At 40.7% G+C, this 27,729-nt stretch overlaps 1 protein-coding gene across 1 annotated transcript in view; it reads right to left on the bottom strand.

Annotated features, from left to right (window-relative positions):
• Positions 1-289: 289 nt before the first annotated feature.
• The window catches only part of SSU72 (SSU72 homolog, RNA polymerase II CTD phosphatase), an 87,834-nt gene continuing 60,394 nt past the window's right edge, over positions 290-27,729 (bottom strand). Inside the window, exons 3-5 of the mRNA XM_089652549.1 lie at positions 10,549-10,688; positions 7,831-7,949; positions 290-2,265 (exon numbers count right to left, since the gene is read on the bottom strand). Of these exons, the coding sequence (XP_089508675.1) occupies positions 2,164-2,265; positions 7,831-7,949; positions 10,549-10,688 (361 nt within the window). The 3' untranslated portion in view covers positions 290-2,163. The remainder of the gene's footprint in view (positions 2,266-7,830; positions 7,950-10,548; positions 10,689-27,729) is intronic.

Genomic DNA, 27,729 nt, shown 5'->3' with positions numbered 1-27,729 from the left:
TACAATGTCCTGGTGGGGGGTAGAAATTCCTTTATCCACCTTGTTTATGTGGATGGAAGAATCGGTTTCTTTTTTTACATTCAGAATCATCTGAACAGTTTTTCTTCTATAGGCTATGCGTACAGAGCAACAAATGACACCATGAAACTGCAGTGCATGATCAATGCACATCTTATGCCGGTGAAAAACACAAGATGCAGGTAAGAAGGTTTATAATGCCTTTAAGCACAGATGCAACTAGACATCAGAGTAAACAAAAAAAAAAAAAAAAAAGACTTATGACACCATCTTTTGAATACCTTTTCAATTTATTAACTAGTATATTACAGATATTAGCATTCATATTTGTAATCCGCCATAAGCTACTTGAATGAGAACTTCAGTCAGCACACACAAATAAAATAAAAGCATCCACCGATAAAAATAATTTTCATAATATCAGATCACAACTATCGTCATAGTTTTATCTATTAAGCCAGGTACACACGGGCCGAATATTGTTCAAAATCAACCAGTACAGTTGAAACCGACCATGTGTACAGCTCCCTGTCCAACAGAAGCCAGTCTCACGATCAGATCTGTCAAATGGACATGCTGGAAAACCAGCACCCAATCGGATTCTGATCAGTGCTCTCACCCAATGACTGCGAGTTGTTTGTTCTGGAAGAGGGGCAGTCCCTCTGTCAGAACACAACACAGTGGGGGAGATCGCTGTACTAACTTTGCTTGTGTTAGTACAGCAATCTCTGAGGGCTTTTTTAGTTCCAAAAAAAAACTTATAGTGTGTACCAGGCATTAGCTCCAGAAATCCTTAAACTGGAGTTAGGGCAAAGTCACACAAGTTTGTCAGAGAGCATTTATGTAAGGATTAGTGGCTCCTGTTGTCTTTCACAATAAGATCATGGAGCAATCATCAACTCAATAACAATTTTTTTTTCTTATCTCCTTTTGTGAGAAACCACTGGCATTAAAAAAAAAAAAAAAAATGCTACTAAACTCCAGCAGCTCCACTTCCCAGCTAGCATACTAAATATTAGCACTGTTTTGGGGTGTGTCTAGTTTGTTCAAAATCATATAGCATACAAGATTACTACATACACCATATGACCAAAAGTAAAAGTCTGTTGACACCTGACCATCATATCTACTATATGGTTCAGGCATTTCCAAGGAAATGTTCTCTGATGCTACAGCATACAAAGACATTCTATACAGCTTTGTGGTAACAATTAGGGTAAGATCCTTTTCTGTTCCACCAAGACTGTTCCCCTGTGTACAAAGCTTGCTCCATTAACACAGTTTGATTAATTTGGTGACAAGGAACTCAAGTGACCTGCACAGGACTCTGACCTCAACCACACTGAACACCTCTGGGATGTATTGGAACGCAGAGTCTTTTCATCTAACATCAGTACCTGACCCTACAAATGCTCTTTTGGCTGAATAGGCACAAATTCTCACAGGCGCACTTCAAAATCTTGTCCACAAACTTTTGGCTAGATAGTGTATGTTGAGGGCCAAACTAACAGCAGATATGTGTTGTCCCAAATATACTCAGAATTTCTCATTTCACAAGCAGCCCTTTAAGCTATAGCATGCCAAAATCTGATGTAGGACGTTACCTTCTCTGTGTATTCATAAAGCAAAAGCAGACACAAAAATCTGTTATTCCTACTGATCGTCTTTCTTAAATGAGTGTTTTGCCTGAAGTTCTCCATCAGTGCTATTAGCGGAGCTGACCACAGACCTAACAGTGTGCTGTTACCCTCTGACAGCAAGGAGTCTAAATGTAACTAGCACCAAAACAAAAATCTTTCTTCAGACAGAAAGCTCACTTTTTAAAAAAAAAACAAAAAAACAAAAAACAAAAAAAAAGGGTTAAAATAATACTTATGCAGCACAATCATAAGAAATTCTGTTTTCTTCTTTTTTTGATATAAGTCTTTCAGTCTATATTTTCTTTTCCATATATACACACAAACATTTGTACATCCCTGCTTGTTTTGGACAAAATACCTGAAGGAAAACACTTTGCAGGAGAAACACAAGAGGGTGGAAACAAAACCAAAATGAAACAAAAAAAGGGTTTTTTTTTTGTAAAGTTTTGTTTTTCAGAAATACAATGATATATTGTAGATAGAATAAGGCTTGGCTGGACTTGCATCAATAAAAGCAGACAGTATGAAGGAAGGTTCGGCCACTTTTGTCTTCAAAATCTTGTAATAGTTCGTCAATTTCATTCTCCATATCTTCTGTATGTTGTATCTGTAATATTAGGAGATGGGGATACTTAGTAAGAAGTGTGCATGAAAATACAATATCAATATAAATAAATATTCACAGATTCCTCAGATGCATTGGAATAGTTGTGTTTGTAATCATTACTTCCCGGGGAAGCAAATACTTGCAGTTACTGCAACACCACAATTAGGCTCATCCAAAAAAGGGTCTGTGATGGATTTATCCAGGATTGAAGCCAGGCAAGCTGAGATTTACAGATTTAAAATACATATTTACAGTTTTATCTGCCATTGCATTACCAATTCTGTGCAGCTGATTTTTTTATTAATACCGCTCTACCAGACAGCACAACCTGGAGGGTGACACCGTTTTATAATGGAATTCAAGGGTGTCACTTCTGCACCTATACCTCGATTGGACGACAGATCAACCACATGTGCGAGAGAGATAGCTTGCACGAGAGCGAGCACAAGCAAGAGAGTGATCATGGGAAAGGCTTTGCACTAAGACACTGAATTCCACCTACTGGCTAATCTAGAAATTGCTATCTATCTAAATCAACAACATAAACATGCATGCTAAAAAAATGTAAGACGTATTAGAAATCAGAACTGAAAATACACTATGCTTTCTCTCTACGACTGAAACGTCAAAGCATTCGTTTTATGCTATGCTGGGTTTGATTGTTTGTGATTTACACTGTCACTAATTTATTAAACCAGAACCTGGGGGGAAGGTATAGCAGCTTCCCACAGCAACCAATTATGAATTATTACTACAGACATTTATATAGCGCTGACAATTTAAGCGCTATATAAACCAGTCCCTGCCCTCAAGCTTACAATCTAAGGTCCCTATCTCACATGCATACAGTACATACCCATACTAAGTCCAATTTATGGACATGATCCAGTTAACCTACCACGTATTGTGTGCCATTCTGTATTCTGAACTAAGAAACTGAGCCTGTCTTCTGGACATGAATAAACATAGGAATGCGCTAATAGTTTAAATAAACAACCAATTTAAAGTATCCATAAATTAATATGTGGAAGTCCAAACACCATAAAAATATCCCAAACTCATCATGTGAAAATCATAACACCGTGATCAATCCACCACCAGATAAATTGGATAAACTCACTAGAGCTACAGTCAGGTCCATAAATATTGGGACATCGACACAATTCTAACATTTTTGGCTCTATACACCACAATGGATTTGAAATGAAACGAACAAGATGTGCTTTAACTGCAGACTGTCAGCTTTAATTTGAGGGTATTTACATCCAAATCAGGTGAACGGTGTAGGTTTTACAACAGTTTGCATATGTGCCTCCCACTTGTTAAGGGACCAAAAGTAATGGGACAGAATAATCATAAATCAAACTTTCACTTTTTAATACTTGGTTGCAAATCCTTTGCAGTCAATTACAGCCTAAAGTCTGGAACGCATAGACATCACCAGACGCTGGGTTTCATCCTGCGTGATGCTCTGCCAGGCCTCTACTGCAACTGTCTTCAGTTCCTGCTTGTTCTTGGGGAATTTTCCCTTCAGTTTTGTCTTCAGAAAGTGAAATGCATGCTCATTCAGACTCAGGTCAGGTGATTGACTTGGCCATTGCATAACATTCCACTTTTTTCCCTTAAAAAAACTCTTTGGTTGCTTTTGCAGTATGCTTTGGGTCATTGTCCATCTGCACTGTGAAGCGGCGTCCAATGAGTTGTGAAGCATTTGGCTGAATATGAGCAGATAATATTCCCGAAACACTTTAGAATTCATCCTGCTGCTTTTGTCAGCAGTCACATCATCAATAAATACAAGAGAACCAGTTCCATTAGCAGCCATACATGCCCACGCCATGACACTACCACCACTATGCTTCACTGATGAGGTGGTATGCTTAGGATCATGAGCAGTTCCTTTCCTTCTCCATACTCTTCTCTTCCCATCACTCTGGTACAAGTTGGTCTTGGTCTCATCTGTCCATAGGATGTTGTTCCAGAACTGTGAAGGCTTTTTTAGATGTCGTTTGGCAAACTCTAATCTGGCCTTCCTGTTTTTGAGGCTCAACAATGGTTTACATCTTGTGGTGAACCCTCTGTATTCACTCTGGTGAAGTCTTCTCTTGATTGTTGACTTTGACACACATACACCTACCTCCTGGAGAGTGTTCTTGATCTGGCCAACTGTTGTGAAGGGCGTTTTCTTCACCAGGGAAAGAATTCTTCGGTCATCCACCACAGTTTTTTTTCCATGGTCTTCCGGGTCTTTTGGTGTTACTGAGCTCACCGGTGCTTTCCTTCTTTTTAAGAATGTACCAAACAGTTGTTTTGGCCACGCCTAATGTTTTTGCTATCTCTCTGATGGGTTTGTTTTGTTTTTTCAGCCTAATGATGGCTTGCTTCACTGATAGTGACAGCTCTTTGGATCTCATCTTGAGAGTTGACAGCAACAGATTCCAAATGCAAATAGCACACTTGAAATTAACTCTGGACCTTTTATCTGCTCGTTGTAATTGGGATAATGAGGGAATAACACACACCTGGCCATAGAACAGCTGGGAAGCCAATTGTCCCATTACTTTTGGTCCCTTAACAAGTGGGAGGCACATATGCAAACTGTTGTAATTCCTACACCGTTTACCTGATTTGGATGTAAATACCCTCAAATTAAAGCTGAGAGTCTGCAGTAAAAGCACATCTTGTTTGTTTCATTTCAAATCCATTGTGGTGGTGTATAGAGCCAAAAATGTTAGAATTGTGTCGATGTCCCAATATTTATGGACCTGACTGTATATGCTGATCAAATTATAGACAAGCATAAGCGCTATTGCTCTGGGAGCGATGAAAGTAGCAATTTCCAGACTCTTTGATGCAATGCTCTGCAGTGGTAAGTAAATTTCCAGGTAATAGGAGGCAACACTCTGCAGTATAGGCAATATCCGGACTTTAAGGAGAAACACTCTGCAGCCAATCTTTCATAGATGAACCTTTTCGTGAATCACCAATCTCCCTAAGTTATGGGACCACACTCAGGGACAAAGAGAAGACATGATGGTGCAGCACATTTTTAAAACAATATTCGTTTAATACATACTCATAACACTCACAAAATCAGGTGTCCAGACCTACACCAGCGTATATAACACAGGCAATGAATGAGCTCCGCTCACCGCGGATCCCCTCCGACAATCACAAGGAGCGTACTGACGTCAAACATCCAGCTGGCCACACCCTACGCATTTAGTCACCACAATGTCCTCACGGGGATGTTGTGGTGATGAAACGCGCAGGGCGTAGCCAACTGGATGTTTGACGTCAGTACACTCCTTGTGATTGTCGAAGGTGATCCGCGGTGAGCGGAGCTCATTCATTGCCTGTGTTATATACGCTGGTGTCGGTCTGGACACCTGATCTTGTGAGTGTTGCGAGTATGTATTAAACGAATATTGTTTTAAAAACGTGCTGCACCATCATGTCTTCTCTTTGTCCCGAGTGTGGTCCCATAACTTATGGAGATTGTCGATTCACGAAAAGGTTCATTTATGAAAGATTGGCTGCAGAGTGTTTCTCCTTAAAGTCCGGAAATTTCCCTTTACTGCAGAGTGTTGCCTCCTATTACCTGGAATTTTACTGACCACTGCAGAGCATTGCATCAAAGAGTCTGGAAATTGCTACATTCATCGCTCCCAGAGCAATAGCGGTTATGCTGGTCTATAATTTGATCAGCATATAGCTCTGGTGAGTTTATCCAATTTATCTGGTGGTGGATTGATATTCTGTCCCATTACTTTTGGTCCCTTAACAAGTGGGAGGCACATATGCAAACTGTTGTAATTCCTACACCGTTCACCTGATTTGGATGTAAATACCCTCAAATTAAAGCTGACAGTCTGCAGTTAAAGCACATCTTGTTCGTTTCATTTCAAATCCATTGTGGTGGTGTATAGAGCCAAAAATGTTAGAATTGTGTCGATGTCCCAATATTTATGGACCTGACTGTAGCTCTGGTGAGTTTATCCAATTTATCTGGTGGTGGATTGATCACGGTGTTATGATTTTCACATGATGAGTTTGGGATATTTTTATGGTGTTTGGACTTCCACATATTAATTTATGGATACTTTAAATTGGTTGTTTATTTAAAGTATTAGCGCATTCCTATGTTTATTCATTTTTATGCCCAAAAATGTTTGGGGGGTTTGGAGTTGCTGCTATATATATTTTGCATTTATTTATTCTTAAAGGTGTGGCGCTTTTCTATCATTATTATTCTGTCTTCTGGAAATGTAGAAAGCTTGAGGGTTTCTGATTCTAAGTCGGGGGGACTATCAAACAGCTCACTGACTTGGACTACGGACCCATCAAAGTATCTGTTACACCTCTCTGACCTCCCGAAATACAGTAAAATATTGAATCACTTGCTGAATGAAGCCAAGGCCTGCATACTAGCACTCTGGAGGCAGGACTCCCCTCCTACACTCTCGCTGTGGTTTACCAAGATAGCTGAAATTAATTCTATGGAAAGCATTACAGCTGTGATGCCCAGCAAAGGGGAGAAATTCAGGCGTACGCGATTTCACTGGACACTTCATCTGTTCCAAGGAATACTGTGCTGCCCTTGCAACAGAAGAGTGAGGTTAGATCCCCTCCACCCCAACTCAATTTTTTTTTTCTTCTGCTGCTGTTTTTCCTCTTATTTTCTTTCTCTGATTCTCCCGATTGCAGGAATTTTCTATTTGTATGTTGATGCTTATAGTTGAAATTTGTACACAACAAAAGCCATTCCACTGCCTAATTTGGGTTTACATATATTGATTGGAAGTGGAACTCCTCGGCTCACTGGAAGTAGCTCTTATACTCATAATTTGCAATTAGATACAGGGGTTCCCTGTGATTAGCTGCAGGGGGAGAAGCCCCATTGGAAACAGTGAGAAGCTAATAGCTCCTGCAGCTATTCGTGGGTGCTCCCATGTAATCACCTATGGAGTTATTACCTGTGAATGTTTGACCCTGGATACAGATTGTCTGTCTCCATAAGTGACTACATGCTAGTGGCCATGAATAGATGTGGGAGCTATCAGCCTCCCACTGTTTTCAAAGGGACTTCCCACCCCAGCTAATTGCAGGGTACTGTAGCTCTGCTCAGTCTCACATTTGATTGCAAACAGCCGCATTTGCAAGTGGGAATAGGGATTAGGGCAGAATGGAGCCCTAGGCAAAGCAGCAAGCAAATACACAAAGAAGCCTTATTTGAATTGCCTGTATTGCCACATTGGCAATGCAAATCAGACTTCAACTACCTACAAGCATATCCTCCTTTGTGAAGTGACAGACAGGAACAGAGCTTTGACTGACTGCACCATCCCCCGGTATACTGCAGGAGCATGAAGGTTGTAGCTGGGCTGAATGACATCTACCAGGCCCTAGGCTGCTGCTTTAGGGTGCTTTGCGGATGATCCAGCTTGGAGGACTATGATTTTAGAGCAGCACGAGATACAAAGTTATGCAGAGCCATGTGTACATGCCATTTCAACTTTTAATGAAATGTGCTACAATACACCAAATTAATATTTACAAACTTACACATTGGCAAAGTTCACAAATTAAGAAGGCTCCTAATGTGGCTTCTTCGTGGTTATCCTGAATATCAACATTTATTACATGTACTGGTTGGCACGTTTCCTGTTCTCTAGAGTTCAGGTCTGTAAAGGAGACAAAAAATAAACACACAGCATTACAACAAAGCAATCACTCAGCAGTGCTGAGCATAGCATTAGCAAGAAGGAATACTGAACCTTAGCAAGGTAAAAAAAAAAAACACCAGCAAGGTAAAAAAAAAAACAAAAAACACCAGCAGGGTAAAGTGTATCTATACCTAAAAATAAAAATGTAATATATTGCAGCTCGTCAGTCCTTGATGCCATAGGCTGTCAGTTTTTTTTTTCAGGCTCCCCCCCCCCTTTATTTTAAAGAAGAATTCCAGGTATGGCATTTTTACAGTTATATGGGTCCAGCTTGGATCAATGTAACTATGGATATACCATAACTGGCCGAAGTGGAGATGCAGCCACTTAGCACTGGACCCAGAAGCTAGGGGAGATCACCGGGGTAGCAGTGCCTAATACAGTGATTTTCAGTTTGCAGGGGGATACCACAAGTATGGTAAATGCGATGTTACATTGGTCAAGGCTGGACCAACGTACTATGTAAAAATATCCATACCTGGTATTCTTCTTTAACCTGGTGATCCTGCCAGTAACCCTTCCAGTTCTAGAATGACAACACTTACTAAAGCTGGCCATAGATGGATCGAAAATTAGGCTTAGCAAGAACTGATCGAATTTCGATCTGCATATGGGCATCTCTGTTTGACAAAAGTTGATCATTAGATTGTCTTCTATAGAACAAGAATGTAGGAAAATGTTTCTCGATCAGTGGCTGCAGCTGCTGATCAGTGTATTTGAACAGTTGAGAGTCCCCATATGGAGGATTCCTCCATCCACCTTGCTTGTGTGGATGGAGGAATCCGTTTGGTTTTGTTTTTGCCAAGCCCCTGTATGTCCTCCCTGTACTTGTGTGGATATCTTTTGGACATTCTGGTTTCCTCCCACACTCCAAAGACACATTGGTAGGTTAATTGGCTCCTGTCTCAATTGGCCTTATTATTTTTAAGCATGCGAGGTAGGAACCTTAGATTGTAAGTTCCTTGAGGGAAAGGTCTGATGTGAATGTACAATAAATGGAAAGCACTGCACAAATTGTCAGCACTATATAAATACCTGTAATAAATAAATAGAAATCTGCTAACTGGGTATGTAGGATCTACCTAAACTTTAGAAAATGTACCCTGCGCTCGTGCTTTACTGTTCCTCTCTCTCAATGCAGTTTGATCTGTCTTCCCTGACTAACAATTAATAGCAAACTTAGCCAGAAAAGGTTCCTCTGTGTGCCTCTCTGGAACTAGCTTTAATAAGGAGTCCAGCTACCATAAAATTCAGACCAAATAAAATTCCCTTGTCCAATAAGAGTGTCTCAGTTGCTAATAAGTGTATTCTCTAGAAACAAGAGGATGGTGGATAGTAAGGGTGATCATACACAGTTTGAATTTTGGACAAAATTCAAGCTGAGTCTTGCCCTGTCAGCACCTCTCCACTCTACAAATGTCATTCTATCAGCTTTTGTCAAAGGAGGATGTCTGAAAATCTTATGCTGAACTGTGCTTGCATCCAATCAGATACAGACACAGTCTAGATAGCAGAATATTGTTATTATACAGGACTTAAATAGCGCCAACAGTTTGCTTAGCGCTTTACATTATGGAGGGAGACAGTACAGTAACAATACAGTTCAATACTCTATTACTCTATGTAAGCTGTTTAGCATTGATGGAGGAATCTATGTGAAAGAGAGAAATCTACACATGTATGGCCAGTTTAATTCTAATTAGTGGGCTCCTAAGAAGCTAAGTGAAACACGCTACAAAAGAGACACACAGAAGGCACTCCTCTGGCTGACAAAGGTAAAAGAAGGAATCCCGTGCTGCCTGTTTGGGCACAATTCTCTAAGGAATTCCACTTAGTCATCATTGACTACAAACTGTTGGCCTACACTATCAGTCTAGGTCAATTTATGATCGATTTATAAGCAAATGCTGCCTGATCATGATTGTTCCAGCTTGGGATGATGCTGGGGAGCTCCGTCACTCTCACCCTCCAACTTCAGGGACATCAGTATCAGAGTTCCCAGTTCCACCTACTTCATTTATGTCACTCTCACTTTATCCATTTATTTTACATTGTAAAGAATAAGGCAGCAGCAGAATACCAAAGCTTGGCTCTGAGATGGCCACTGGTGGTGGGGGAGCTGGACATTCCAGAAATCTGATTAAATTTGTTTGATAATGATGATAATAGCAAAATCAGTAAGTTTATGATGTCCAATCTCAGAACTTGAGCCAGCTATAGATGATGCAATGATGACCATGAGTTGCATTAAAGAAAAATCGCAGTCAGCGTTGATGGGGAATCCCTCCTGCAGACCTATTGTGTTTTCCCCAGCTGGCCCTGCAAGGAGAACACAGTGATTATTGCTAGAGGCTATAGCCGCTGGCAATAATCGCATGAAAAATCCGATATGCTGGTTGTACCAAAGTCGTGCAATAACTGAATTGAGTGCAATCAGCCTGGCCATAGATGGTTCGAATCACAGCCAGTCCCTGCCGAACCGGCCGAGAGTTGAACCTTATATGGCTAGCTTTCGAGCCTTTCTTTGCATGCAATATCTAAGAAAAAACATTCTTACCTTCAACTACTTGATCATAAACTCTCTCCTCGCAGGTGATCACTAGGTCAAAATAGTCCTTGCAGTTCTGGAACCTCTCCGGTCGTGGCTTAATCCTCTTATTTCGGTCCAGCATGTGCAAAATACCATTCTGTGTGTATCTGAATTATCATGAATTAAGGAACTTTTGCAACCAGTCATGTTAATATTTTAAACAAAATACATATCTTTGGAATTTTGTGTGCATTAATTTATACATCCAGTCCAAACATTTTTAATTTTGGATAGAGTTGGGAAGGAATGGAACCCCTGTTAGGTTTTTACTACTATCTGGGACTCTTTTATAGACATTTCCTGTTTCAGAAAGTAAAGCTTGAAAAGCAAACATTTTAGCTAAGGGAGGAGAAGGCTAGATAGAACCCCATCAGCTTTTATTGATGTCTCAATTGCTGCTCAGTTTTAATCACTTCCTGTCTGGTGAAACATATATACGTATAGGAAAAAAAAAGTATAATATTTATTAAATGCAGCTCCTTTTTATGCATTTACCAGGCCACCCTTAAGTTTGCTGCTAAAAAATAAACACACACACACACACACACACACACACACACACACACACACACACACACACACACACACACACACACACACACACACACACACACACACACACACCTGAATAAGCCAGAGATGGGGCTGCCCTCTCCTCATATGGGGTCGTGGAAAGATACAGTTAGAGTTACAAAAGCAATAACTGCTACCGTTGCGCCCTAAAAACAGTGTTATGGGTACATCCTGTAGTAAATGTTTTTAAAAAAATGGAAATCATCACCTCTAAACTTGAAAAAATTATTAATTGCTGTCTACTTTTATTTGAACACAGCTGTAGTTGGATCAAAGCAGGATTAGAATTGACAGTTTTATTACAGTCTACCTGTGCTGGGGATAAAATCTCTTTGCTTTCCTACCCCAAGTCACAAAAGAATACATTAAACCCCCCCCCCCAAAAAAAACAAAAAACAGTCTTAGTTCAGTCGGGAAGGGTAAGAACCTGTCAGATTATGGTTTGTGTCCTTACTGGGGATATTCACCTTCACTTCCTGCTCTGGCACCACCTTAAGAAATAGAAAGTGACATTTCTAAACCTGACAGAATTTCTAAACTTTCCCCACTAAAAGGAAAACTTAAACAAATAAATAAAAAAAAAAAGAAAGGTCTGTCTTGAATTGGGCCTTAGTACCAATTCCAATGCAATCTTCTAAGGACATTAAGTCAAACCGGGACTTTTAATTTTACAGGAGGTATAAAAAGGATGCTGGCATGGCAGTACTACACACATTAGTAAGTCGCAAATGTGTCCTATTACTGATGGGTGGCGCACATGTTGCAGGCCAGTCAAGAGACTGTAAATCAAGATGGCAGACAACAGTGTTAATGCATGTATGGAACAGCGTGTGGTGATGGAGTTTCTTGTACACGAAGGCTTAAAACCCGCAGATATCTACAGAAGACTTCAAGCATAGTATGGTGATGAGATGCTCAGCCGCGGTAAGACAATTGAATGGTGTAAACGTTTCAAAGATGGCTGTGGGTCCGTCTGTGACAATCCTGGCCATGGTGGTTCCCAGTCCACAGCAGTCATTCCTATGAACATTCAGCGCATGGAATGCCTGATCCTAGATAATTGATGCATAATCTGTTGTGAAACTGCACAAGACAAATCTTTCTTTGGGAACAGTGAACACAATCACTCACGAATATTTGCATTTTCGAAAAGTTAGTGCAAACTGGGTACAAAGACAGTTTTCCGCTTATGACCATCATGGAAGTAATGTGCTTGCGCATCTTGAAAAAACTGCCTGGTTTGATCTCAAAGTGCGTCCTATTTCTCCAGGACAATGCATGAGATTATACTGCTCATTGCACTATGTACACATTACAGCAACTCAGCTGGGAGGTATAGCCACATCCCCTGTACAGCCCGGCCCTTGCTCCGAGTGATTTCCACATGTTTGGACCCCTAAAAGAGTTCCTCGGATGTCAGCATTTTAGCACTGATGATGAAGTAATGCAGGCTGTCCTAGGATGGTTCAGGCGCACTGACAAATCCTTCTATGCCGAAGCTTTCCGGACATTAGTGAAACACCGGGATAAGTGTATAAATGTAGCAGAGGAGTATGTAAAAAAATAAATGCAGTTTCCACTCCTTTTTGTTCTTTTCTTATATAAAGTCCCAGTTTGACTTGGACACCCCTTGTACATACAGTAGTTTGTGCTTGCCAGCACCGCACACAGCTAAGCTACCTAAGCACATGTACAACCACTTGTGACCACATAGAAAACCCATTTTTAGCCACTAAAAAAAAAATGTAGGAAAACATATTTACATGCATGCTAGATCATTTATACCAAATGTAATGGTAACATGAAAAAGGAGAGTGGGTATACAGCAGCATATTTTTAATGGATATGCCTGTCAGAAGGAGAAGCTCAAGTCTACAACAAGTCTATAATGCAAAAAAATCAGTTCACGAACAGTCTTTTCATTAGACAGCCTTATACTATCAGCAGCTGAGAATGGCCAATCTAGTGAACTGCGCTTCTCAATCAATGGGATCAGAGCTTTGAGTGAATATTCATAGAGATCTGTCAGAGCTTCCCATCCACTCCTCGGTGTTTTTCACATTTAAATTCTCTGCCTTCTGCTAATTTGAAGAGCTGCAGAAAAGGTTTTTGTAATCATACATGTATTCATTCAAGGGCATTCCTTTTTTTTAATGGAAATAAATGGGTTGCATTATTAGAGCATTAAAAGTAGGACTGCGGTTTTTTCAGTGCAGTGTTGCTCAGCTCCAATCTTCAAGTACCCTCAGCAGACTATAATTTCAGGACTCTCTTTATTACCGTACTCAGGCAATTCAATCAGTATTTCTGGATTGAACATTGTAACAACTGTTGTATCTAAGGGACATCAGACCTTTGTGTACATCTTCCCTACTATTAGCGAGAGACGCGGTATAATGTACCAAAACAGATGATCTCTCTGACCTTGTCATGGCATTGCATAATACACTTCAAAGATTTTGTGCCAGGGCTAGAGAACATGTCATACAGTTGCAAGAAAAAGTATGTGAACCCCTTGGGATTACGTGGAGTTTTGCATGAATTGGGCATAAAATGTGCTCTGAACGTCATCTAAGTCACAACAATAGAAGAACACAGTCTGCTGAACATAATACTACACAAACATTAGATGTTGTCATGGTTTAATTGCACATAACATGTAAACATTCACAGTGCAGGGAGGAAAAAGTATGTGAGGCCCTAGCTTAAGGACTTCTCCCAGAGCTAATTGGAGCCAGGAGTGAGCCAACCTTGACTCCAATCAGTGTGATGATATTGGATGTGTTGCTGACAGCTGTCCTGCCCTTAAAAAACACACACCTGTTTTGGGTTTACTGGTTTCAAGAAGCACTGTCTGATGTGAACCATGCCTCGCAGAAAAGAGCTCTCAGAAGACCTACGATCAAGAATTGTTGACTTGCATGAAGCTGGAAAGGGGTACAAAAGTATCTCCAAAAGCCTTGATGTTCATGTGTCCACGGTAAGACAGACTGTCTACAAATGGAGAAAGTTTAGCACTGTTGCTACTCTCCCTAGGTGTGCTCGTCCTGTAAAAATGACTGCAAGAGCACAGCGCAGAATGCTGCATGAGGTAAAGAAGAATCCCAGAGTGTCAGCTAAAGACCTACAGAAATCTCTGGCACATGCTAACATTTTTGTTGACGCATCTACAATAAGGAAAACATTAAACAAGAATGGAGTACATGGGAGGACACCACGGAGGAAGCCATTGCTGTCCAAAAAGAATATTGCAGCACGTTTGAAGTTTGCAAAAGAGCACCTGGATGTTCCACAGCACTACTGGCAAAATATACTGTGGACAGATGAAACCAAGATTGAGTTGTTTGGGAAGAACACACAACACTATGTGTGGAGAAAAAAAGGCACAGCACACCAACATCAAAACCTCATCCCCACTGTAAAACATGGCGGAGGGAGCATCATGGTTTGGGGCTGCTTTGCTGCCTCAGGGCCTAGACGGATTGTTGTCATTGATGGGAAAATGAATTCCAGAGTTTATCAAGACATTTTGCAGGAAAACATACGACCATCTGTCCGCCAACTGAAGCTCTGCAGAGGATGGGTGATGCAACAGGACAATGACCCAAAGCATACAAGTAATTCAACAAAACAATGGCTGCAACAGCACAGAATACGCCTTCTGGAGTGGCCCAGTCAGAGTCCTGACCTCAACCTGATTGAAATGCTGTGGCATGACCTTAAGAGAGCGATTCACACCAGACATCCCAAGAATATTGCTACACTGAAACAGTTTTGTGAAGAGAAGTGGTCCAAAATTACTCCAGATCGTTGTGCAGGTCTGATCTGCAACTACAGGAAACGTTTGGTTGAGGTTATTGCTGCCAAAGGAGGGTCAACCAGTTAAGTCCAAAGGTTCACATACTTTGTCCTCCCTGCACTGTGAATGTTTACATGTTATGTGCAATTAAACCATGGCAACATCTAATGTTTGTGTAGTATTATGTTCAGCAGACTGTGTTCTTCTATTGTGACTTAGATGACGTTCAGAGCACATTTTATGCTCAATTCATGCAAAACTCCACGTAATCTCAAGGGGTTCACATACTTTTTCTTGCAACTGTATGAGAGTATTCACTGGTATCTAGGCCTTATTCACATGGGCACAAAGGACCATAGTGTGGAAGGTGTGTTTATGTGGCCAGGAGTGGCAGGTGTGTATACAGCCGCCATTACAAATCACACAACAGGCTGCAGCTGTATGTGTGTCACTGCACATCCAAGTGTTTGCATTTGTACAGGGACGGATGAGCAGGCCTGGACACAGAAAGTTGGGGAAACTTAAAATAGGTTTGAAATCATTTTATTTTGGTTAACCGTTTTATATTTGTTATTTTATCATCTATATACAATTGTTTTTGGTTCTGACAGTGCTAGATTCTGGATCTTTATGGATATCCAAAGCCCAAGTGAGGCAATTTCCCCCACCAACACTTCTCACTTCCCTTCTGGTATATATTCCTATGGAGCACACACTAGGGAGAAAGTGACAACACGTGCAGCAAGCAGCATTCCAGGCTTTTTGACTACACTAGAAAAGGAGCAAATCTTCCCCTTCGGTCACTGGCAGCAGTATAGCCCGCATGCACCATTTTTGACAATGCTCTGCACCACAACACATGGTAGTGGTGTACATATTCGCTGCACTGGAGCTTCATTGTGTATTGGAGTGCCTTTTAAAATAAATGGCACCACAGAAAACGGATGCATTATGTGTGCTATGGTAATGTACATGTTACTGCAACACACTGCAGTGGAAAAGTATGAACCCAGCTTAAAAAAGTGTTCACACAGGATTTACACAAATGTGGGTAAAAGTTGTTGGAATCTGTAAAAACATTTATACATAGAACCCATACACTTCATCTGTTATTTTTCTAAATCCCATACACCTCTATCAGTTCAAAGATCACACTGGCCCATGCTTACTGCTCTGACATCTATTTGCACGCATACCAATAAAACCTGTACATTGTGATTCAATCTGTTAAGTTGATTGCTATAAAAACTAAATAATTCAAGATCAGTTACTGCAGCCAGAAAACTGTGCAGAAAGTAATGAGATTGGATGGAAACAGAAACAAAGTGTACATTAAGGAGAAATATAGGGTACAGGTAGAGACTACAGAGGAAGAACATGGACCAGCAAAGCTAAACATTATAAAATAAGAGGGAAGTTATTTATTGGAAAGGTTTTGTCAGTAACAATCTTTATGCCACTGAAAGCCTTAGTCAGTCAGTTTGATCTTGAGTTATGACAATTTTATTAGACTTTAGAGTTTTGTTTTGTTTTTTTTACACAGATACTTTTCCTACAGGAAGAGTTTGAATCTTGATTGCCAGGTTTACCTTGTAAGTCGCCAGTTTGTATTAAAACCTTAACAGGAATGTATGTCTATTTTATATTCGTGGCTGAAATAGAATTTTTGACTTGCTTGTAAAATCCTTTTTTTTAAATTGTAATACAGTATGGGACACAGGTTCTTCAATCAAAACAAGTATGTTAGAGCCCTTTTACATGGACATGCTACTTTCTAATCAGCAGGGGATCCATGAACAGCTCAGAGCCAGTACAGGTGCCACTTTAAGGACATCCATATCCATTCAGCATCCTGCCAGAGTTTAACTGACTCATTAGGCCTCTACAGGCCGACCAGTGTAAATGTATGTATGTGTTCCCGTTTACATCCTTTTACCCTTGATTCATAACATTTAAAAAAAAAAAACAACATACAGACCTTTTCCTTTTTTTGGACCTAAAATGACTCGTAGGTAATCAGATGTAAATGGTTGCATGCCTATCGCGGAGAGTGACTTCCTCATCCAACCAAAGCTCTGCAGAGTCTGCACCCTCATTGGCTAACAGAGACTGGGAGGACAGTGCCTCACCATAGAGCAACATGTAGCAACCGAGTGTGCATTCAGATTTGCCTGCAAGACTGGAGGAGACGTGGTCGAAATGCCCATGTGAAATGGCCCTTCTTTGCCATTACCTGGTGACTGGACACTGGCAAAAAAAAAAACAAAAAAAAGATGCAGGGACATCCCCCAAATGTAACTCCTCCCACTCTCAGCTAGCCTCAGTTTTGCAGCAAGCAATAGGAAGAACACCAAAACAGAGGGGAGGGTACCATGTCCTATACTGTACTTCAGGAGACGAGTTTCACTGGTAAGTCAGTAATCCTATTTTCTTTGTTGTACAGTTGGGACATAGGCTCTTTAATCAATAATGAGGACTGGGACGTGAAAAAGTAATCCAACTGAGGGGTGGGCAACATAGCAAACAGCGCCAACTGGTCCACATAACAAATGGATCAATTAAGGCTTGACAGACTCAAAGAACAGCTTGTAGCACCTTACACCTGAAACTGAAGGCCTGAACTTCGATCTAGTAAAACTTAAACAAACGAACAGAAGTCAACGTGGCAGTTTTTTTAAACCTGAGAAACAGATGCACGATGATGAAAAGCCCATGAGGCACTAAATATCTGGTAGAGTGTGCCGTATCCCTAAACCCATAGGCTCTAATGATATTTTGTCTGATCACCTAGCAATGGTGGAGTGGGAAGCTGGGGGACCTAGGAAAGTACAATGAGGGAATCCTATTGCTTAAAATAAAGTAGCTGAGATGCAAATTCTCAGGGCACGCACCACATCAAGACAGTGAATAGAGGTTTCCCTGAGAATTGAGCAGGATATAAGGAAGGAAGGACAATATCCTGAATAAGGTAGAAAGAACCCACCTTTGGGAGGAAGGAGGGCTTAGGCCTTGTGCAACACTAAGTATAGCTCCCTGAAGTATAAGGCTACTAACTCAGAGATTGTCCTTGTCAGGGCGAAAGCAGCAAGAAAAGTTACCTTGCGATTAAGCTCAGACAAGGGAATATTCATAATTTGTTCAAAAGGCGGCTTCTTCAGCGCTAAGACAGCCAGATTAAAGCCCCAAGGGGCACAGGAGAACGTACAGGGGGAAAGACGTGCTACACCCTGAACTAAAACTTCGCTAGAAAGTCTGAGGACAAAGGCCTCTGGAACAGGACAGGTAAGGCCTAGAGTTGTCCTTTGATGGTATTTAAGGCTAGATGCTAATCCAGACCACACTGGAGAAAAGTCAGAATACATTCCATAAAGTACTTTCTAGGATGAAAGTTTCTCAACATATACCAAGCAAAATAGGTCTTCCAGGTGTGATGGTACACTTAGCATAAAGTCATATTCTTAGCCTTCCAGAAGGTGGGGATGACGAAGTCTCATAGGCCCCAGTCTCTCAAGACATGCCATTAAAACCAGTGATCAAGAAGAAGGATGCAATACTGGCCCTTCAAACAAAAGATTTAGATGATCTGGAAGGCCCACAGAGCATCTGTAAGAAATCTGAGGATGTCCAAGTATTATGTCCTCCTGGAACAATTTGGTGATGAAGATCACCAGAATGTCCTCTAACTTGTGTTGTCATATATGAAGGATGAGCAATGATTAATTATTGTCAAATTATTGTTGTTGGAGGCAAGAGTGATAGCAGATTTAAAAAGCAAAACTCCTCTAATGCAAAAATGAATTTCCCTGCAGCCCTACAACTTGATCCTAAAGAAACTGGCAAGAAAAAAAAAAAAAAAGACATATCAGATTGAACGTATTCTATAGTGTCATCAGAGCTTTCACTGCAAATGCCCAAGGGTGTCTGGGAGCTGCATCCAGTAATGACTTCCTCAGACTGAGGATCCAAAGCTCTGCAGAGTCTGCCTTTTCTGTTGGACAGTTGCTGACAGGGACAGGAAGGACTGGTACAGCACAACATTAATCTTTTGAGCATACAGCAGAGCCAAACCCAAGGGAAGGCACCTTTGTGAAAACCAACAAGGCTGTGGAGAGACCAAAGAAAGGGCAACAAAATGGTAATACTGATCACTCACTACAAAATGTAGATAGTGTTGAGGTGGTGGAAAGATGAAAATGTGCGCATCCCAGATATCTTTGGAGGCCAGTAAATCCCCTGAAAAGAAGAAGGGAGCATTTGTGAGTCTTTAAATCCAGAACGGAAGGGACTTTTCAGTTTGGTTTGGACACTGTAAAAAAGTTTTTGTAGAAAACGTGAAAGTGTTCTTTCGTTGGTACAGGGATAATGTCTCCTTGTGACAAGAGCTTCTGGACAGCAGCAAGCAGATCCGCATTCTATGACGGAAAAGGAAACAAGTTTGAAAGCATGAATGGGAGAGAAGGCAGAGAGTGCGAAAGTGGGGATACCGCATCACTTGGAAGAAGCCTTGCAACTAGTTTTGGTTGGTTTGAAGGGCCATGTCTCCTTTACGAAAGTACAACCCCAACTCCATACTGCATCTATGAGAACAGCATAGCTTTGTAGTAGAAGCATCCGGGTGCTTAACTGGCCTGCCTACAGTCCAGACGTTTGACTAATTGAAAATATTTGGTGCATCTTGAAACCAAAAATACAACAAAGACGACCCAGGATTGTTAGAATGCAGTTAGAATCCTATATCTGGCAAGAATTGGACAACATTCCTCTCCCAAAACTCCAGCAACTGGTCCCCTCAGTTCCCAGACATTTAGAGTGTTAAGAGAAGAGGGGATACTACACAGTGGTAAACATGGCCATGTCCCAACTTTTTTGAGACATGTTGCTGCCATCAATTTCAAAATCTTTTTTTCTTAAAATGGTACATTTTCTCAGTTTAAATATCTGACATGTTTTCTATTGTTAATAAAATGTGGGTTTATGAGATTTGCAAATCACTGCATTCTGTTTTTATGTAGATTTTACACAGCATCCCAACTTTTTGGAATTAGGATTGTACATTCCTGTCATTGATTTGGCATTGGAAGTCAAAAATAGAAAAAAAAAAAAAACCTTTCCTACCTTCAGCAGCAGAAATCATACCAGTAGAGGCACAAGCTTTCATCTTCCGGGGGGAAAAAGGACTCACACCATGTAATCTCCTTCATGTACTTTTCCAACAGGCATTTGCTATCAAAGGGTAACCACTCAAAACTGGATAGAAGCACTTGCACAGGAGCTCAGTGATGAACAATATTCTTATTCTCAAAAAACAATGAAAAAATCCATATAAATCCACTACTTGATGGCCCTGTTAATTATTTTCATGAAATAGATTTATTGTGTTTTTCTGCCTCCTTATAACATTCTCTGTGAGCTCCCAAACGTCTCCTTTTCCATGCTCACTTTTGTGTTTGAATGAGCAGTGCATGTTAGTTGCGTACTATTTTAGACCCTCAACACATACTATAGTCCCTAGACTATCTTGGTAGCGAGTAAGAGTGGGTTGCGATGTTCCTACATACAGTGGATCCATGGAGAGTGAACAAAGTCACCCTCTGACAGGATGTTGAATCAAAACCAAAAAAAAACAATAGAAGGTCCTTTTGAGTTGCGTGTGCACTTGAAGATAAAATTATATAAATGATCATCTGCAAACGGATGGAGAAGACCAAACCCTGGAGATTTGGCGGAGTATGTCCGCGAAGCTATTTGCGCAATAGCATAAGGTTGTATATAAAGTCTAACTGTCTGGACTAAGTTATCCTTTAGGATTGAACTAGGATTTCAAACTGCCATAGAAGCAACCGCAGATAGCATGGAAGGGCCTGCCAAGGAAAAAAATGACAGAGAGAAACCTAACAGGATGTCATTTAGTTTGCTCAAGCCCTGTATAATAAACAAGTGTCATTTTAAATTATTAACAAAATACTTGTGTACATATTTTTGCCATCCTTTGTTGCATCCCAGTGCTGCTGAACTCCTGTGGCCTCTTTGCAGCCACTCCCTGCCTACATGAACTCCAATGATGGTTGTATGGCATTTCTCAGGGCATATTTCCTGATGGCGACAACAGTGGACCATGCCTGTGTGAAGTTTGAGGTACTTTTTTGTTATGATTGTCATTTGTAGTCATCAGACAAAACAGGAGCGCAATCAGGAAACAGGGATAGAGTACAGCCACCTTATACAGCAAGTGCCTACATAAGAATCTTCATGGCAGGATCACCAGGTATTTTAATGAAACCTGTAAATTTAAATATACTGAAAATTACTTTTGACATGACAGTAAAAGTTTAATTTTACAGACAAAGTACACATATTTGCCCCTTAGAACTTACTTAAACCATCCCACCTTCCTTCACAGATGCATGCTTACCTCAATCCCCCAGCCCAGGCCTATGGGGATTATTTATCACCTGGTCATGCCTGAACATTACAGGCCTGTAGGGCCCTTTCACATTGGCGGACTCCGCAAAGTAGATCTGACTGCTCAGCAAGGGATCTGTCCGCTGATCCCCACCAAGCAGGTAGATGACAGATCAGTGTCCACTCTGCTTTAGAAGAGCAGACACAGACCACTGTTCTCTATGGGGCGGTCGGATGCAAACGGACCACCTGTAGGAGGAAGGTGGCTACGGTTAGATCAGGGCAACAGGGAAAAAAAGTGCACGTTGTCTGAAAGTTCACTTATTTAACATTTTTGTGTAAGGGTTCACAACCACTTTAACCCTCAAACAGAACAGACGAGGCTAAATATGATAAACATGAACGCCCCAGCCTCCCCACCATAGTAGACTAAACATTTGTTTTAGCGTTTTCATAAAGAGCAAGTAAAAGGTGAGCATTCACTTTTATTTTTTTCTTAAAGTTATGCTATGTGATTGAGGTGTTGTCTCAATTTAACTGCGAAAGGAGTAATACGCAATAAAGTGATTTTTAATGCTGGTTCACAGTATGAAATACTGTAATGTGCATAGTCTGGGCACAGATTCACTATAAGTGTCCACTTTTATGCAGCAAAACACATTATTTTACTGCACAAAAATACATTCAAGCAGAAATCCCATTTTTTCTCATGTGGCTATTTCAGATCAATGTTCACAGTTTAGTATGAACAGGGAAACTATATGGGCCCATTCACATCTATTTGTGGTATCACATGGACAGCAGAATATCTAAGCTCTGAGCACTTTCCAGAGACAAGCAATGGTAAGAGGAATGCAGAGGCTGACACATCCCCCTCCTTCTACAATCTTTTAGTATGCTGTAGCTGTTGCCTTGGGAAAATGCTCAAAGCCAAGACAAGCTGCCATTATAAAGCAGCAATCTCCTTCCTAGCTGTTGTTGGGTTGGCTGCAGCAGGAGGGGGTGAAGGTCAGACATCATAGCTAGGGTCAGGAAGCACCTAACAACATTGGATGAAGTACTACAAGCACTCTGTCCTGTACAGAACAAAATAACAAATATTTAATACATCATCTTTAAATAACTGTGTAGCTGCCATTGCTGAGCGCCTCCTAAAAACACTAGTCTGTCTCTGGTTTCTACACTTTCTGGTCACTGACCTAGAAGAAGAATCTAAGTATCACAATCACATGATCATGTCAGTCTTCTCAAGTGGGCTGTATTATCCTTTTTAGAGAAACATGCAAAAACACAGCTTCATGTAGATAAATCTTATTGCATGCTACTGTTTTAAAACAGGGGTCTTCAAACTGTAGCCCGGGTTCTAGATGGCCCTTTGCTTGCCTTTATCTGGCCTTTAGGGCAGGGGTATCCAAACTATGGCCCTCCAGGTGTTGAGGAACTGCAAGCCCCATGAGGCCTTGCAAGACTCAAACAGCCACAGGCAGAGGCATGTATTCTGATCAAGCCTATGGCATTGCTATTTTTTACTCCCACTGGCTACAGGTCTAGCCCCTCTAAAGTTTGAAGGGCAGCAAACTGGCCCTTTGTTTCAACCGTTTGGAGACCCCTGTTTTAAAACAGTTTATATGTATAAATTCTAATTATATATGGACAGCCACAGTTTTCTCCTAACAAGCTCAGTCAATTCATTGAAAACAATGAACCCCTGTGTTGCTATCTTTCTTCAGGAGGCTGAATAATCACAGTGCAAGACAGACTACCTGCAAACATCCCTCTAGTGTCTAATCTACAAATCTCTATACTAAACACAATATTAAACCCCTCCCCCCCAAAATAACATACTTGTACATCCTTTGGTTGAAGTGGGTATGGCTGCAGCTGCACTTATGTCCCCATATCGTTTTTTTTTTCAGCTGGCGATGTTGAAAAATTTATTAGCAATGCAAGAGGCTGAAAAGCTGCTGAATTGCTTTTACAAGTTGCGGAAAGGGGTCCCCCCCCTCCTTCCTGGACTCTCCCATCCCACTGGGAAGCCAGAGACTGAACCAGAAGTTTCACCCACTGACCATAGAGATAACCGAGAACCTGATCATCCCCGATCAGCTCTATGGTCTTAGAAACTGGAAGTGATGAGTATTTTGTCACTTCCAGTTCCAGGGTGCACTGCCCACCCTTGCAATTTGCCTTACAGACTCCTGCACTATCACTATATTGTACATTACATACTTCTCAAAGTGTTCATTGTTTTTACAGTTGCTGGTTGCTAAGCAGTCTCCGACTATTTTACTGAAGTTCTTCTTCCAGACAAGTGACGTAGTCCTACCCTGAACTTTAATTGCTTATACCAGAATGAATTTGCATTTGAAAAACCACTGCGCAAATACCATGTGACAAAACAAATTGCAACACCCACCATTCTTATCTCTAGGGCCTCTGCTTAAAAAAAAAAAAAAAACATATGTTTGGGGGGTTCTAAGTAATTTTCTAGCAAAAATACTGATTTTCACATGTAAACATGTCAGAAACAATGACCACTTTAAGACCAGGCATTTTCTGATTTCATTCTCTGCAGAGAAGATTGAGGGCCAGATGTTCCTCTGTCTCCACCCATTCGCTATCCTAAAGCCCTTCTATGTGGTCCTGGGCTCCACAAGGTAGGGGGGAGAGAAGAAATCACTTTCAAGCCAGGAAACAGCGGAGAAAAATGGGCACAAGCTGATGGGTGCAGCTGCAGCCATCAGCATGTGCTTAACCCTTCAGCTTTTTGGACTTGCATAGTACATTCGTAGCTCTCGGTGTAGTTTCAATGTGCACAAAAGTGTATGTAATTGAAACTTTTTTTTTTTTGTATATTATCTCTTATCTCCTCATTACCACTGAATGGCCTGTAACAAACTCCAATGCTCAATTCCAGAATGTACGAGTTAAATTAACTGGCCTGTAGTTACTTCATAAAGGCTTTTTATCCTTTTTTTAAATATAGGCATCACATTGGTCTTGCACCAAATCAATTGGTACTGAGCCAGTTGTTAAAGAGTCTCCTAAAATTAGAAGCACTGGCTTTGCAATAACAGAGCTCAATTCTTTTAGGACCCATGGGTGTAAGCTATCTGGTTCAGGTGCTTTATCTATCTTTTCTTGTCTCAAGGTTTCTGGATCATATCAATTTTGAGCTATGTCAATACTATCCCCATTATGGAAATCAGCTCCCCCATTTTTCTTTGTATGCAAAGAGATGAAAAAGGTATTTAACCACTTGCCTACCAAGCACTTTTACCCCCTTCCTGCCCAGGGCAATTTTTAGCTTTCAGCACCGTCACACTTTGAATGACCTGAGCAGTCATGCAACACTACCCAAAATTATATTTTGTAATTTTTGTGAGACAAATAGAGGTTTCTTTTGGTGGTGTTTAATCAGCACTGCAGTTTTCAATTTTTTCTAAACAAAAAAAGATCAAAAATTTTGAACTTTAGTTTCTGTTATAAAGTTTTGTAAATAAGTGATTTTTCTCCTTCACTGATGTTTGCTGAATGAGGCTGCCCTGATGGGCACTGATAGCCAGGCACTGATGGGGCTACACTGATCATCAGGGCACGGATGATCATTGTAGATGTCCCCTCTGAGAAATACTGCTTACCAGCCGACAGCACGAGGAGAGGACTGCCAATAACCAGCATTTCCTATTTACACTGTGATCAGCTGTGATTGGAGACAGCTGCTCATTTGGTAAAAAGGCCACTGTGAATGGCTCTTTACCTGGATCCGTGATCAGCTGTGTCCAAAGAACACGACAATCACAGATCGCGCCTGGTGTGCGGTTCTGGGAGGACATCCATGGACAGCCTCCCAAAACTAGCCAAACGTGCTGTAGTTGTCTTTTGGCTATAGCGCGGTTGGGAATTGGTTAATAAAATCTGCCTTCTCTTTATGGCTTTTCAGAGAGCAATATAGCAGTGGCTGACAGGCACTAGTGCTGTCTTCTGACACCTTTTTTTTAAATTACTGAATGGCATTTTTACATTGTGGCACAGTGTCTCAACTGCGAGCCTGTCTTTTACTTGCAGTTGCAGAGCGGCCCCATTGATCTCAGTGTGGTATTTTGACAGATGGTGCCAACTGTCAAACTCTGCAGCCAAAGTTAAAATTGCATTGGCAGGTGTACAGCCCTATCAGGCTGTAACGTTTGAATTCCGGTGGCTGGCAAAACTGTGGCCCGGCTGTTTTTTTAGCCCTCTGGACACCATTGAGAAAGCAATTCGTCCCCAGCCACCACCTTTAAGTTGCCTTGTAAAGGGTCTATGTGCTCAGACCTGACCTTTTTATTATTAGAATTAACCACTTGCTGTCCGCCCTATAGCAGATTTATTGCTACAGGGTGGATATGCTGTGAAAAATCTTATCTATATACATGTGATTTTGCACTTCCACCACAGGGGGGCATGCCTGCCACGATTGGACACAGCAGAAGCTGATCAACAGGTGTTGGTGGATGGATGAGCGCCAGCACCTGTTGACTGCTGAGGAGACTGAAATAACAGTTCTGCCTATGTAAACAAGGCAAAGCTGTGTTATATCAACGGCGATCTGCTAGATTTTATTCAGGGAATAAAATATAGCAGATTGTGTTTATTATATTCTATTTTTACTTGGAAAACACTGGCTAGGCACACAACCCTTTTATCGCCCTAGATCATTTAACCTCTTCCCAGCCAGAGTCAATAGTACAGGGACAGTGTATATTTTGAGCACTGATCACTGTATTAGTGTCACTGGTTCCCACAAAGTGTCAGATTGTCCGCTGCAATATTGCAGTCCTACTATAAGTCGCTGTTCGCCACCATTACTAGTATATAGAAAAAAAACAAATTAAAAATCCAGTATATATACCACAATTTGTAGATGCTTGCTGGGATTTTTTTTAACCAAAAATATGTAGCAGAATACATTTTTGCCTAAATTTATGAAGAAATTAGATCTTTAAAAATGTATTTATCGGATAGGTTTTAGAGCAGAAAGTTAAAAAAAGTTTTTTTTTTTTTTTAAATGTTGGTGTTTTTTCATTCATAGTGCACAAAATAAAAAAACCCAAAGGTGATCAAATACCACTAAAAGAAAGCTTTATTTGTGGAAAAAAATATACAAATTTCACTTATGTATGCAATTGTCAGTTAAAGTAACTCAGCACCGCATTGCAAAAAATGGCCTGGTCATGAATGGGGGGGGGGGGAAATAAATCTTTCGGAAGTCAAGTGGTTAATTTATCTGAAGAATTTTTTTTGGGGGGGAGGGAGGGGTCATCCTACTTACCTTGGCAACCTGTCGTTAGTTTTGAATTTTTTGTGGCCATTATTTCCTTTTTACGTTTTGTTATTGTAACTCAAAATGAGGATAGTGTTCCTTCATTTTTAAATGCGCATTTCTTATTCTTTATGCCAGTTTTAACTTTGAACCTGAGCCACATAGGTTTAATTTTGGCATTTAAACTTATTGCTCTTGGGGATATATTTTGCAGTGTGTTTGCATACAGCCAATTTGAAACATTCCCATTTCTGCGCAGTGTTCTTTGAGGACAATATTTCCTCCCAGTATAACTTTTTGGAAAGCAACCTTCAGCTTTAGAAAATTTGCTCCCTTAAAGTTAAGTGTTTTAAAAATTCTAATATGTGCTTGTTTACAGCCAACATAATATTAAATCATATTAAGGTCACTGCTACCCAGATGTTCTTATATGAACCTACTGTATATGTGCTTCATTATTTGAAATGAGGTCCAGTAGAGCATTGTTTCTAGTTGGGGATTCCATAAACCATAAAAACTATCTTGTAATAGGTTTCTAAATTACCACCCTTTCACCAGTGCCATTACTCCAGTTGATTACAGGGCAAAATCATCATCACTGTCCCAGTCCTATCTATCTGTTCAAGGAGCTGCATCACTACCTCCTCATTAGCACTGAATGGCCTGTAAATAGTTCACTTTGAAGCACCCCCACCCACATGGAGCTTCACCCATAATGCGTCTCTGCATTATCACAGTCTCCATCAACAAGGTCCTCTTTCACTCCCTTTTAGAGCACTTTTCACATAGAGACCAATGCTACCACCTTTGTTTTACCATTTAGTTTTAGTATTTATTAATACACTACACCATTAGACAGATTTCAGTGACCAATCTTCAACTCTCTAATTAGGCAGATTGTTACTCAATAACAGCATTTAGTACTCACTGCTTCATGATCTGAGCTAGGTCACTAAGGCTAGGACTATATTGGCAATGGGTAGACACAAGTTAGCATTAGAGACTAAAAATCTCATGTGATTGTTCATTTTAGTTTTCACACGTGTTGTTGCACAAGAGATCAGTAGTCACA

This window comes from Staurois parvus, unplaced genomic scaffold (assembly GCF_062004578.1).
Source record: "Staurois parvus isolate SC_StPar_1 unplaced genomic scaffold, SC_StPar_1.0 ptg000686l, whole genome shotgun sequence".
Taxonomy (NCBI): domain Eukaryota; kingdom Metazoa; phylum Chordata; class Amphibia; order Anura; family Ranidae; genus Staurois; species Staurois parvus.
Note: the sequence above shows the minus strand (reverse complement) of the source record. Positions and strands in the feature narration are given on the sequence as shown.